The sequence below is a fragment of the Lycorma delicatula genome, chromosome 9, assembly GCF_047948215.1.
Source record: "Lycorma delicatula isolate Av1 chromosome 9, ASM4794821v1, whole genome shotgun sequence".
Lineage (NCBI taxonomy): Eukaryota > Metazoa > Arthropoda > Insecta > Hemiptera > Fulgoridae > Lycorma > Lycorma delicatula.
In genome coordinates this window covers 36509180-36523629 of record NC_134463.1, presented here as the reverse complement: position 1 = coordinate 36523629, position 14450 = coordinate 36509180, and the positions used below count along the sequence as shown (strand labels likewise).

Genomic DNA, 14450 nt, shown 5'->3' with positions numbered 1-14450 from the left:
CCACCACATCCTTATTTGTAGCGATCCGTGTAATGCACTCTATACGTCTAATGCAAGGTTTAGACGATTTGTATTCTAGATATCCTATTGTCACCGAAATTCAGACTGCAGTTACTTAGCTGAACCCTCGCAATACACACGCGTGAGTTTCTGCTAGATTCCTAGCCATGTGGAAATGCTGGATAATGAACACGCATATTCCACTGCTACAGCCGCGTGTAACCCACCATCTTTCAGCACTCACATGTAACTATCTTTTCCTGTTTAGCGTACGGAACCACCGTAAGATATTACTTCAGAGGATGATACGTGTTAATGTAAATGAAGTGTAGGCTTCTAGTCTCATGTCGACCATTCCTGAGATTTGAGGTTAATTGAAACCCAACCACCAAGGAACACCGGTATCCACGATCTAGTATTCAAATCTTTACTAAGATTTGACTCTTAGAACTCTCGACTTCGAAATCAGCTGATTTGAGATGACGAGTTCACCACTAGACCAACCCGGTGGATACCACTCATGTTCTTACTGACAGATTTTATTCATTCTGTTAAAAACACTCTTCGAGGAATGTGGAAAGGTGACTGGACTGTTAACAGTAAATAATAAACTTCGACACATCAAGGATACTTACTAATTACTGTCGAGAGGAGGTTGTTATTTGCCGTTTGCGAATAGGGCACACCAAACCTTACTTATGGACACTAATGAATCAGACTGATGTACCAGTTTGTATTAACTGCGACTGCCAATTAACGATACACCACATTTTTGTGGTCTGTGTATGTGTGTGTGTTATGCGGCATTGCTTCGTAAATTTAAATTAAGAGCTAATATCCAAGATATTCTTGGGAAAAATATGAGGATACTATCGACGTTGTTTTTTTGTTTTTGTAACATTGTATTATTTGTTCCGGGCGATGTTTTTCGCCCTAAAAAAAAATTATATATGATGTATCCAAAATAGTGACTGATTTTTTTTTTGTATCACTACCATATAGGAAATATAAACGGGTCTATTAGATGTAGAAAAGTTTTCTTTCAAAACAAAAAAATACAAATTATTCATTATATCGCTAGTGCTCACGATCTTTTTTTCCCCTGCGCCCCTGAACCGGATCAGCACTCAAGTATGGCTCAGTTCAGGGGCGTGTCCGTGCGACTCTAACGAGCCTCCCAGCCAGCCGGCAGTAGGTCCAGCATGGCAGGTGCTCACAACCTTGTGCTAATAATTCAAACCTATGAAACGCTTATTTGAAAAGATCAGAGAAGAGAAAACATATCAATAGAAGAAACGTGAAATTAGATCGAAATCAATCAAAGAACTGCTTCAAAAACGTTTTTCGTAGTAGGTACTACCTATTAACAATAACACTAGTAAAACCTCAGGAGATATTAATAAAACCTCAGGATATATTGACCCGGCATGGGAGCAGCACATTACCAGTCAACGATTTTTTGTTGAATAGCTTAATTAAATAAAATTTTAACTTTTTAAACCTCCACAGAATAGTGGGTGTTTGAAATTCGTTACCATTTATTTATACAGATGATATTTCACGATTATGTGGTATATATATATTTAAATAAGAGAAACGCGTCTTATTTAGATAAGGAGCGAATTTCAAATCATAAAACATTTTAAGAGAACTGAAATGTTGCTATAGAAAGGGTTTGAATCATGCGATTATTTGTTGGTTTTATCTTTCGTGATAGCTTCATCACTTATTCTTGATGTAATAATTTGTACTAATTATATTACTCCTTAGATTCGTTAGATATATATTAAAAAGTAGCACTAATTATTAATACGGTTCGGATGACAGAAATAAAAGAACCGAGATGATTAATATTGTTAAACTATTATATAAGGATCCTTATGATGTACTTAACTCTTTATACTAATAATTATGCCTTATTTTTTTTTAAATACATAAATTTTTTTACGATCGGTAGTAATTTCCTATATAAAAATTATAAATTTAAATTGAATAATAAAATAAGAAACGAAAATCAAATATAATTCTAAAAAGAAAGCAAAAAAATCTACTTTTAGAGGTGAAGAATAAATTTAAGAATTTTTTTCTAAAAATATTTATATGTCAGTTAAGCTTAAATTTTCATAAATAAAGTTTTCTCTAAATCTAACACCCCCTTACATGAAGACTAAATAAAGAAAAGAAACATTTTCAAAGAAATTTTTGCATTTTAGGTTTTTTAAATTATAAACCCTACAATTTAAAAAATAATGTTCATAATTAAAAAAAAAAAGTAACTATTTATTGATAGATTGCTAAATATATGAAGTGTAAACTATCAATACATTTTTGAAAAATATTTAAACTGAAGGGGGATAGAAAAAAAACATATATTTCAGTTTTAATGGGTGGGGTTGATTTTGTTTTTTTTTTGTAATATTTTTGGATTACTATACTATTTTGAATATATATGTATTACATATAACAAATCTGCTTTAGTAAAGTTTTCTCTAAATTGCTTCTGAAGAAAATGGAAATTGTTTTTTTCGCGATATTTTCTACCCTTAACGAATTTAAAATAAAAAATAAATGACCAGTGTTCCGTATGTAGAAATAATTGAGCCAAATTTGTAGAAAATCGTTTTGGTCAATGCTGAGATATATGGCTATATCAGTGCTACTCATATATGGTCTTTTGGTCCTTCGTTTCCTTTCCTTTTCCTGTTTAGCCTCCGGTAATTACCTTTCAGATAATACTTGGATGATATGTATGATTGTAAATGAAGTGTGGTCTTGCACAGTCTCAGTTCGACCATTCCTTAGATGTGTGGTTAATTGAAACCCACCACCAAAGAACACCGGTATCCGCGATCTAGTATTCAAATCCGTGTAAAAATAACTGACTACTAGGACGTGAGTGAACGCTGGAACTCTCGACTTCTTAATCAGCTGATTTGGGAAGACAGTAGTTAGACCTACCGGGTTGGTCTAATGAACTCATCGCAAGTCAGTTGATTTCGAAGTCGAGAGTTCTAAAATACAAATCCTAGCAAAGGCAATTAGTTTTATATGAATTGGATACCAGTGTTCTTTAGTGGTTGGGTTTCAATTAACCAAAAATCTCAGGAATGGTCGACTTAAGACTATAAAACACTACACATCATTTACCTATCATCCTCTGAAATAATATCTTACCGTGGTTCCTTAGGCTAAACCGAAAAACAAGATCAACTTCTTAGACCTATATATTTACGGTATTGAAAAGTCGGACGTTTTCTTAATTTCCATCGGGTAAAAATCTGCAAAAACTCGATATCCATTTTCTAGCATGATCACCATCCATATTTCCCCATTTAACATAGCTATTCTGATTAAATTTTTTGGAAAAGTTATAGGTAATAAATGAAGCAATAATATAAAAAACTCATGAATGCAATAAGAACCAACTAATACTAAATGGAAACCTGCATAGAAATTTTGAAGTTATTTATATTTATTTAGGTAATTAGCTTAATATTGAATTCTAATAATGTAGTTATGTATAGTTAAAATTCTAACGAATTCATTCTTGAAGAAAATTAAAATATATATTTTTAGCGGATTTCCAAAGAATATGGTAAAGCTAATCCATGTTTATATGTATGTATAAGATTTTTTCGTCCGTTTTACTGGACGCAAATCGTAGCCAATTTTGTTAAAACTAGAAGGGGATGATGTACACCTATTATGAATAAAGGCCGAAATTAAAGGCAAAAAACTGGGTTTTTTGTAACTAAAACTAAACCGGAAATCTGCTCTTCTCACGCACTTACTGCGATAGTGATTTTTTTATTTAATTAATTAATCTTTTTTCGTAAAGTTTTTTTCGACGTTACAATTTCCGTTGTTTAATTTCACAAGAGTTCTTTGTTTTTATAAATCTGTTTTTTTTTTTTTTTTTTTTTTTTTAATGAAAACTTAATTTAATTTTAATAGATATTATCTGTCCAAGGTACTGAAATAAAATAAACTATTCTGAAATATAATAATTTATTTTATTATAAATATAATAGAATTTTTTTTTTGTCTTCAGTCATTTGACTGGTTTGATGCAGCTCTCCAAGATTCCCTTTCTAGTGCTAGTCGTTTCATTTCAGTATACCATCTACATCCTAGATCCCTAACAATTTGTTTTACATATTCCAAACGTGGCCTGCCTACACAATTTTTTCCTTCTACCTGTCCTTCCAATATTAAAGCGACTATTCCAGGATGCCTTAGTATGTGGCCTATAAGTCTGTCTCTTCTTTTAACTATATTTTTCCAAATGCTTCTTTCTTCATCTATTTGCCGCAATACCTCTTCATTTGTCACTTTATCCACCCATCTGATTTTTAACATTCTCCTATAGAACCACATTTCAAAAGCTTCTAATCTTTTCTTCTCAGATATTCCGATTGTCCAAGTTTCACTTCCATATAAAGCGACACTCCAAACATATACTTTCATAATAGAATATTATATTTATAATATTCTATTATATTAATAGAAAAATCATTCTATTATTATAATGTAATAATAGAATGAATTATTATATTTGTTTAGTAAGATTTTAACACGATGTCTAACTTAGGAAAATAATAATACTAATAATGAGAAACGTTATTTCACTGACTTGAGATAGAAAACATCTAGTTGATAATTTTAAAATTCTATTTAATTTTTCCGAATATAAAAACCATTCGTTCACCGATGGGTCAAAGACAGAGATCGGAGTCGGAAGCTCTATAGTCTTACATGACGAATCCCACTTTTCGAGACTATCTAAAATAGTCAGTGTCTATTCAGCGAGCTTTGCGTTTTGTTTTATATTATAGCAAACAAGTGTGCTTCTCTGATCTGATACCTTAATTGTAAACACTGCATTAAGGAAAAGGGTCACGCATGATGCACGTGTTCAAGATGTCTTAACAGCAATTAAGAATCTCAAAGACAAACCACACGGACACCTGGCCTCGCCGCTATTCCAAGGAATGAAGCAGCTGATATAGCACCAAACAGTGCTGAAGTTGATACTACTCTAGTTAAGAGTAGATAACTTTAAAACTATGTCACGCAGGCCATACGAATGAAATGGATAAGGAAATGGTTTACACTTAATTTCATTTCGAATACTTCGTTTTATCATTAAAACAAGAAATGTTCTTAAGCTCGAGAATAAGTTGCTATTTCAAAACTTCGTGTTGGTCATACTAGACTCACTTCTGCTAACATGTTACATGTTAGCAGGAGAACAGAGATCAATATGTGTAAACTGCGACTCATGCCTCACAGTGAAACATATAATAGAAAAGTGCACGTTATACAGAGACCAGTATGAGCTTAAAATTAATCGGAAATTTGGTGATCGATTTATCTTGATGATAAATTTAAAATTATTTATCTCTGAAGAAAAATTGGGTCAGAGCAACTATGGATTTAACATTTGATACGTTTCCCGTCAGGATGACTATTTACTGATGTTCTTTTTTTATCTGGGTTTTGTTTATTTTCACCTAATGACGAAATTTTTGACATTTTTAAGAAGTAATGTCTGAGCTATCACCAGCCCTAGCTAATATAGCTGAACGCATTATCAATGAAAGATGTCGACTAACTAGAGAAAGCAGCTCAAATCTGGCACAAAAAAAAAAATTTGATGCCAGTAAAGAGTTCTTTTCAACCTGGGAATGAAGTACCCATTTGTCATAAGGTGAAGGAAAATGTAATAGAAATAGAGAAGTCTGAACCTAACATAACGCAGGTCAAAGTTCAGATAGAAAAAATCCGCATCAGGGAAGCCAGAAAGTTTATAAAAAAATATTGTAGATAAAGAAACTGTTCAAAAAATTGCTATTAAGCCTACGAAAACACAGAGGTCTAGTATTTTTTCCGCCCCAAAAGTTTTAGCTTGGAGTACATCCAAGTTAGATTGGATGCAATACTTTCCACTCCATGTAGAACGATTAATCCGATACCGGTCGCAAAACATCCTCTCCACCAGCACCGGTGGTATCAGAGATGGATGAATATTCCATTTCCGAGGCCACAGACACCCTATCAAAGTTATTAAAAATAACTGATTTTACTAGGACTTGAACCCCGTATAGACCTAAGATCGTTTTCGTAAACGTAAAAATTATTCAAAAAAGATTTTCAGGTTGTCCTTCGAGGGACCTTTACACCCGTATTAATAATTTCGACAATTCTTTAGAAATGGATTGTATGTTTTTTAGAAGTAAGGACCCCTATACACCCTTGTCATCTAGTGTTCTTTTGGGGTTTTAATGTTCTATGACATCTGTTTCTGGTATTTTGATTTGGTCACTATTTTTAATCAGGATATGAAAGTATTGGCTTGGACAAGGGCTGATGACCATAGTAGTCGATGCCCAAAAAAAATAATTATTCTTTTTGTTCTTCAATAGATTTTCATTTCTTGAAGTCGGTGCCCAAATTAAAATTTATTTATTAATTTGGTGATTCAATTCTAATTTTCTACGGATCTTAAAAAAATAGACATCTAAATATGAATTGAAATAGTAATATTTTTCTACTTTTTAGTTTCTTTTGTATTCAGTTTTGTTTATTATTAAACTTAATTAATAATAATACTATTTTGTTTAATTAATAAACAGTTATTCTTTAACAAAAATTATGCGTAATAAATTGCATATCTTTCTTGTTTAAGATTGACAAATATATTCGTAGTTCATGAACATTCCTATTATCATCTTCAAAAATTTCGTTTTAAGGTCTATTTTTTGCAATTTTTGACCTAAACTATAATAAGAAAATTAAAAATTAACGAAATAGGTGGACAAGAAAGCGAAATAAAATTAATTAAAAATATTTATTTATTATATATACTTATTTAAGGAATATAAATATTCTACTAATAAATTACAATGCAATTATTATACAATACTAATAATAGTTTAATAAATATAAAATAAATAATTGTATAAACTAAATGATACAAAAAAAAAAAAAAAATTAACTACACTAATCTAACTTAATATCACAAACACCATCCACTTGTTCTTACCACAAAAAATCCAAAATTAAAACATCCATGACCAAATTATATTTCTTTTTCAATCATAAATCAATTCCGTTTTTTAAATATATATATATCATTTACAAGTTTAAATTTGAAAAACTTATTAGCATTTGTATTTAATTTTTATTTATTTATTAGGAAACATATTTTATGACATAATTTATTATTTGACTGTAACAAATAAATGAAAATTATTTTTCTTAAGGATATAAAATAATATAGAAATATATATATATCTCTAATATAGAAATTATTAAAAAAAACAAAACTTATTCAGTTTTTTCTAAAATAAAATGTAATTAATTATATAAATCATTTGAATTATATAAAAAAATATTCATTATTTTCTCTATATTTACTCTTTTAAAATTAAACTGTTTTGGTTCATCTTTGTAAAATATATATGTAGAATACGTTAAAAAGTTATTTATTTTAAGTTTACGAATATACATTAGAAGTTTAATCAAACTTTACATTTATGAAAAAATTTTAATTCTTTTCGTAACGAAAGGGGCATTTGCGTTGTTGCTATCTGATGTTCATTATACATTAATACACAAATATTGGATAATGCCTAATATTTGGTAACATATAAACTGTTATTTGTAAAAAATGCGACGGTATGAAAATTATCTCGTAATTAAAATATTTATCAAAATATAATATTTTCACGATTTATAGTTAGAAAAAAAATTAAGATAATTACATCTAATTTTAATTGCATATATATGTTGATTGATATAAATTAACAGTTTTTGGCAACCATACACAAAGTAGTATCACTTATGAAATTATATTCATTGATTTCTTTCCCTAATAACTCTGGTACGTGGAAGCAGATTTATTGGAAAAAGTCAACTGGTTTCCCGTTACTTTCTTTACAGGGCTGAATCTACGTTTTATTCTATCAATATGCCAAAGCTTTCTGTAATTACGGTTTTATTCTACGGGCAATATCGTCACTGTTCAAAATACGACTGATTGAATAAAAATTAACGTCATCATTTTCTTGGAAAGCTAAATAAAACCGAATAATTTATACCAAATATGTTTTCTTATAAAACTAAAAATATACATAAAATTTTGAGTTGTCCTAACCAATTTATATGATGAACGAATTCGATTCTGTAACAATTTTTTTTTGTAGCCTGCAGGTTAATTCAGTAATAAACAGGGATACATCCGTAAATTTTTACAGAACTGGAACGACTGATTTTATATTACAGCAACCGCAATAATACTGGTCATTGATAAGAAAGAAAATTTATCTTTTCATGTCAAATGTTAATCTTTTTTATTAAATAAATGTTTTAGCTACTTCATTTTAACGCAGTTTGCTTAAACATATAAAAAAAAAAAGAACCATTTTTGAGTGGTCTGATTTTTATCATTTAAACAGTGTCCTTCGTTACACAACCATTTAAGGAAGTGATAATATCTATCATTAAAAAAAATGATAACAATGAATACTTAATGTTAAAATGAAACGTAGAGAAGACTTTTGAAAATAAATTTTATATGAAACTACAATCATTTTTTGTCTCAAAATGCAGTTCCAGAACGGCCCTCCGGCACCAGAGCACTCTCGATAGTGAAAAAAATTCAACTAATCTCGTATGTTGATTACAATTCGTTGGGTAAGAAGAAAAATGTTTATTGTTAAATACCCAATTCATAAATATATAATATAAAATTGACAACAGAGTGAAAGTAATGAATTTTCAATTATTATTCATACTTTTTTTTTTTAAGTGAAGTGATAGGCACACCAAATTATATTTTGTATTAATTTACAAACAATATTTCATACCGCTTACGGCTAAAATATTTATAGGCTTAAGGGAGATAGTTTTAATTTAAAATGACTCATTATTTTTGTATTAAAAGTGGAAAAAATGTAGAACAGCTAAAAAGATAACTATTTTTAAGTAAAAAAAAGTATATATACATTCTGTTTTTAATAGATTACAAGTGTATGATTTGATATACTCTATTTCCATTTTCATATCATTATAGATAAAGAAAGTTAAAATAAAGCTGATTGAGGAATTGAATATAAATTATTTAAATATATATAGGATATGTAGAAGAAAAATTATATAATTACAACAATTATTTAGTTTTACTTCAATTTTTTAATGGCAAAATATTGTAACAAAATCTAATTTAATAAATAAATAAATAAATAGCTTAACATAAAATCTAAAGAACATAAATAGATTTACATACTACATTATAATATACTTAGGAATGTTTCACACCGTAAAAATATACTATAGAGGAGTTACATTAATCCAGACTTATAGATAATTCGGAAGGATTATTTTTATTATTTAAACAAAAAATTTAAATTGGTTGTACGAACATTATGGAATTTTGATTAAAAAAAAACCATTAATGAAAAAATACAGTCAAATTTATTATATCTTTTCACAGTGTATTCATTTTGGACCACTTAACTCATTGTCTTAATAATTTTTAAATGCTACAACACTGTTTAAAAAAAAAATAATTTTACAATTTTTTAATATTTCTACCTTTAAATAAAAATACAAATAAATAATATATTCATGTTTTTAAACCACTTAATACTTTTCTTGACTAATCGGATTTTACATGTAAGCTACTTTATTTATCCGGTCAAGAACATAAATTGAACAATAACGTTTATTAATAAACAAAATATATATAAATTTGAACATACATATTTAATTATAAGTGTAAAAAAGTGTTGAAAATTCTTTTAATTATTTCTACAAGGAAATAAATATTCATAATTCCAAAAGGGCATACTGTTGTGTTATACAGCAGTACGTAAAAAAAGAGATTTAAACCTTCGACAAAAGCTACTCCAGAGTTCTAGAGAGTAAAACGACAAAATATTTATTATAATATACAACTAAATCTTTTATAAAATAAAACAATTTATTCATTTATTTTTTTAAAATATTACTATTATAAAAAAAATGTGATGTAAAATTTTTTAATTTTATTCGAAATTACTTATATTTATAATTTTACTATCTAATAAGATCTTTGAAACAGAATCTTAACTACTTTGTTAATAATACATTCATGGTAAACCTATTATAATTTAATAATATATATTATTTTTCTATATAAAAACAACTGTAATAAAAAAAAAATAAATCGTTTACTAATATTTATAACAATATCATTTTAATATTCTTATCATAATAAAACGAAGGATTATTTAGAATACATTTTTCTGAAATAGCAGCTTAAAATGATTAATTCCTATTTAATAGGAATGTAAAAATGAATATAATAAATATAAACTTCAACTAATAATCCAATATGAATATATATAACATACATATACATAAAATAAATTAATTAAATACAGAAACCATTTCTTTTTTTCTTTGCTTGATAATATCGCCACATAAGTTTGAAGCTTGTGCGTGGGATATGGAATTGTACCGTATGAAAAATTGCCACGCCTGACCGGGATTCGAACCTGGGAACCTCCGTATGAAAGACCTCCGACCTTTCATCCAGAGGTCCACGAAATATTATAAAATTGTTAAAATTTATAATAAAAATAATCATCGCGTAATAGATTCTACTATTCTTAAAAAAAATATTGTAGAAATTTTATCAAATTTGATCATAAACAAAGTGAATTTTTTTATTAAAGAATTTTTAAATCGTTGAAATAGAATATTACATTAAAACAATTCTGACCCAAATAAAAAAAAAAAGAAATTAATAATATATTGTACAAAAAAGTAAACAATAAATTTACATTTTTAAATTACTGAAAAAGAGCATTGTTAATCAAGATTCTATTGTTACTAAACAATAATTTTTTTCTTAACAATACTATTATAGTTATGTTTGTTTTTTATAGTAGAAACAAGTTTATCCTGTTAAAATATCAGTAAATAGAAATAAAAATGAAAATCATTAAAGTAAAAATAGATTAAATAAATATTCTGAAGTTAGATTCGGTTTAAACAAGTTCAAATTTATGAGGTTCGACTGTATTTACACTGAAATGTCGTAAAAGAACTTATATTTTTACGTGTTGTCTTTTTATTACACACAATCATTGAATCGATTTATTTATAACATAATTACATTACGATTAACTTCAATAAAATTTGTATTATTACAATCGTTTTTAATTACATTTATACAATTTGGTTTAATTAATAGTCTTAATAAATATAATAAGAAACATTTATTGATTATAATATTAATAATTAACAAGTATAAGGATATTCTTGTAAATATCTGTTCATTGGTGCAGGTAGTGAAGTAATAGGAACATGACCATTTTTTGATAATTTGTTTATAGCTAATCTCGATAAATGTTGAAGCGTTGGAAATTTTTCTTTTTGGCATAAAGGTTTTGTTAATAATATATGGGAATACATTTGACCGGTCGAATCGATCCACACTTGATCTTTCGTTTTTATTTTCTTCTTTCTGTGTTCCAAACTGTCTTTTGTTATTTCTATATAATACTCTACTAATTTCACAACACAATTGAATCGTGGTAATTTCGGTGCTAATTTTGGTTGCGCATCTAAACGAAACTGACCGTTGGAATAATATAAACGTACACTTGTCGGCCCTCTTTCTGTCTGGACACTTAATGAAAATAAATATCTCGGATCCGATGAATCTCTTACTAAAAATGTACCCGGCGATGTTGGCATCAATAAAGCGACCGATTGCTGCCAAGAAAGTCCTTCGTAATACCAACCCGATATCGATAAAGATTTCAACGTCGAAGATAACCTTAGAAAATCTAATTCCGATTGTGGAGGTAACGATTGGGTTAACACCGACGATGTACACTGTATCGGTACAGAAAAATTCCATTCTTCCGAATTTGAAGACATCACAACAGTCCTTGAAGGTGGAAGAACAAAAGATAAAGGTACTGACGGAGAAGGTTCCGGGGATTGCATTTTTGTTGCCGTCCCTTTTTGTAAAATAACAGAATCCCCGGCCCAACTCGTCACAGCACACGATGGGACATTCAATGTCATAACTGTCGGGCAACACTGACGTCCGTTTTCTTTTAAAACCGTAGATTCCGACGTGTCCCTCGTTCCCATCGTCGCCGAAGTCGGGTCCGCCGACGTTGTTGACGATGGTTCTGCACCAACACCACCACCACCACCACACGGCTGTTCGAACAAGTGGTGACATTTTGGGCATGCGGTCAACATTGCTCCATCATCGGTACAACGATCCAGCGGTAACCGTAGTCGCCAGTCTGAAACAAACAAAATGAAATATGTAGATTACTAATAAACCGTTTACATTAATCATTGCATTTAATTATACCAATCACTAATATATATATATATATATATATATTACTTAAAATATTTTTTTTGACATTTAAGGTAATCAGTTCATGAAGGTATCTTCAACTGTAGTGGAAATATTGCTAACATTAATATGCGTGAATGCTAAATCATTAAGTAATGGAAATATCAAATTGGTTATATATGGGTAATAATGGGTGCGGGCGCTTAGTTGAGAATTGTATGCTAATCGAAAAAACCTTGTATCCTTGCAATCTTTAAATAAAACATGCTAAATTTAACTACCTAGTAATATTCAAATATTCCACAGAATAAAAATTATTTAAAATTTATTAGTATTAAAACAAGTTCCTTGATAAACGAAAATCAATCTCAAAAATAATTCCAGAAATGAAGTAATACACAAAAATTATCATACAATCAAACCACGAAATTCAAGATTTACTTCTGATATACTCGTATTCTATGAGCCAATTAGAGGAAAAAAAATTTTAAATCATATACAATAATATAGACGTCAAGCTGAAATATTTAATATTATCGAAGTATAGTATTTTAGTACATTTTATGTCATAATAAAAACATAAAAGAAACATGCAATATTATACCAAATAAATGTATTTCATAAAATAAGATATTTAAACTACAGATATTTATTATTATTATTATTCCATATTTGTAACAGTAAAATTAACATGAAAATAATAATTATAATTTAGGATCTTAATTAATTTTATAAATACGGCGAAAAATAATCACATTAATAAACACTTCATGGAGTTTAATTAGAGAATTGCAATAAATTATTGAGAGTACAACGTACGGCCTAATTTATAATTAAAACTACTTCTATCCTGTTAATGTGTAATAATTTACACAATGTTTATTCAAATTATAAAAGATTAATATTTAATAACTCTATCGTAAGTATATCTCCTAACAGAATGTTACAGCGGCCAACTATACAAATAGAACTCTATTTTTAGTATCCTTGTCTTTAAATTACAATTTATGTTGTTATTTTTATGGTAGTTGGCGACAATGATAATTTTAAAATATAACCTTGTGTAAGAGAACAAAAAGAGAAACAAATTTTAGGATAAACATTTTTAATAACTCTTCGAAATAAATTCAGTCATCTTTATTACCAATATTGTGATAACATAACGCAGATGATCGCAAAGACGATTGAAAGTGAATTGAGTTACAATCAATCAAACTAAACATATTTTCGTTTATCAATTACTATAGTTTTACGAACTTAGTTATCGGTGCGACAATTAGTAAAAATCAATCTTAAACATAATTCATTGTAAGGCAAAAGGTATTATTACTATCGCTTCAGTTTTAATTCTGAGTAATTTATTATGATATGGTAGGGCGAGGTAAATAAGAGTGTGACGTACTGCCATAGCTAATACTACTCATATTAAAAAAATTAGTCGACTTTTGATTAAAGTCAGTACCTTTTAATCGGTTAGTAGTAACTACCACAACAATACAACTAAACGAAAAAATTTCTCCCCTAGAGTATTAAAAAACTGCATTCTTTCCAAAAATTTTAGTTTTAAATCTGCCAGATAAAACTATGTATGACCATCGGGGCTGGTTTAGTAGTTAACGTCACAAATCAGCTGATTTCGAAGGCGGGAGTTCTAAGGTTCAAATCCTAGTAAAGGCAGTTTACTTTTATACGGATTTGAATACTAGATCGTAAATACCGGTGTTCTTTGGTGATTGGGTTTCAGTTAAACTCACATCTCAGGAATGGTCGACCTAAGACTGTACAAGACTACATTTTATTTACATTCATACCATTCTCTAAAAACAGAAAAGAGACAAAACTACATATGTAGTTGTTACTAACCAGGCTGCCACCCAATAGCAGTTAAATGATTTATAAAGGATGGTAATACTATAACGTTTAAAAACTGCCATGCCTCTGTTTTAGAACATTTGAAGAAAAAGAAACTAACTTTTACCGACATCATCGCTGTGTTACTTGTACTAAATACATGAAGAGTAAAATCAGATACATAATTAGATTTTTCAACAATAAAAAAAATTATTCGAAATTCTTT

General features: G+C 28.7%; 1 protein-coding gene across 3 annotated transcripts in view; it reads right to left on the bottom strand.

Annotated features, from left to right (window-relative positions):
- Positions 1-6836: 6836 nt before the first annotated feature.
- Positions 6837-14450, bottom strand: part of LOC142330614 (suppressor of cytokine signaling 2-like) — a 108684-nt gene continuing 101070 nt past the window's right edge. For all 3 annotated transcript variants that reach the window (XM_075376017.1, XM_075376018.1, XM_075376019.1), the window contains one exon: positions 6837-12314. In XM_075376017.1, the coding sequence (XP_075232132.1) occupies positions 11290-12314 (1025 nt within the window). In that variant the 3' untranslated portion in view covers positions 6837-11289. The remainder of the gene's footprint in view (positions 12315-14450) is intronic.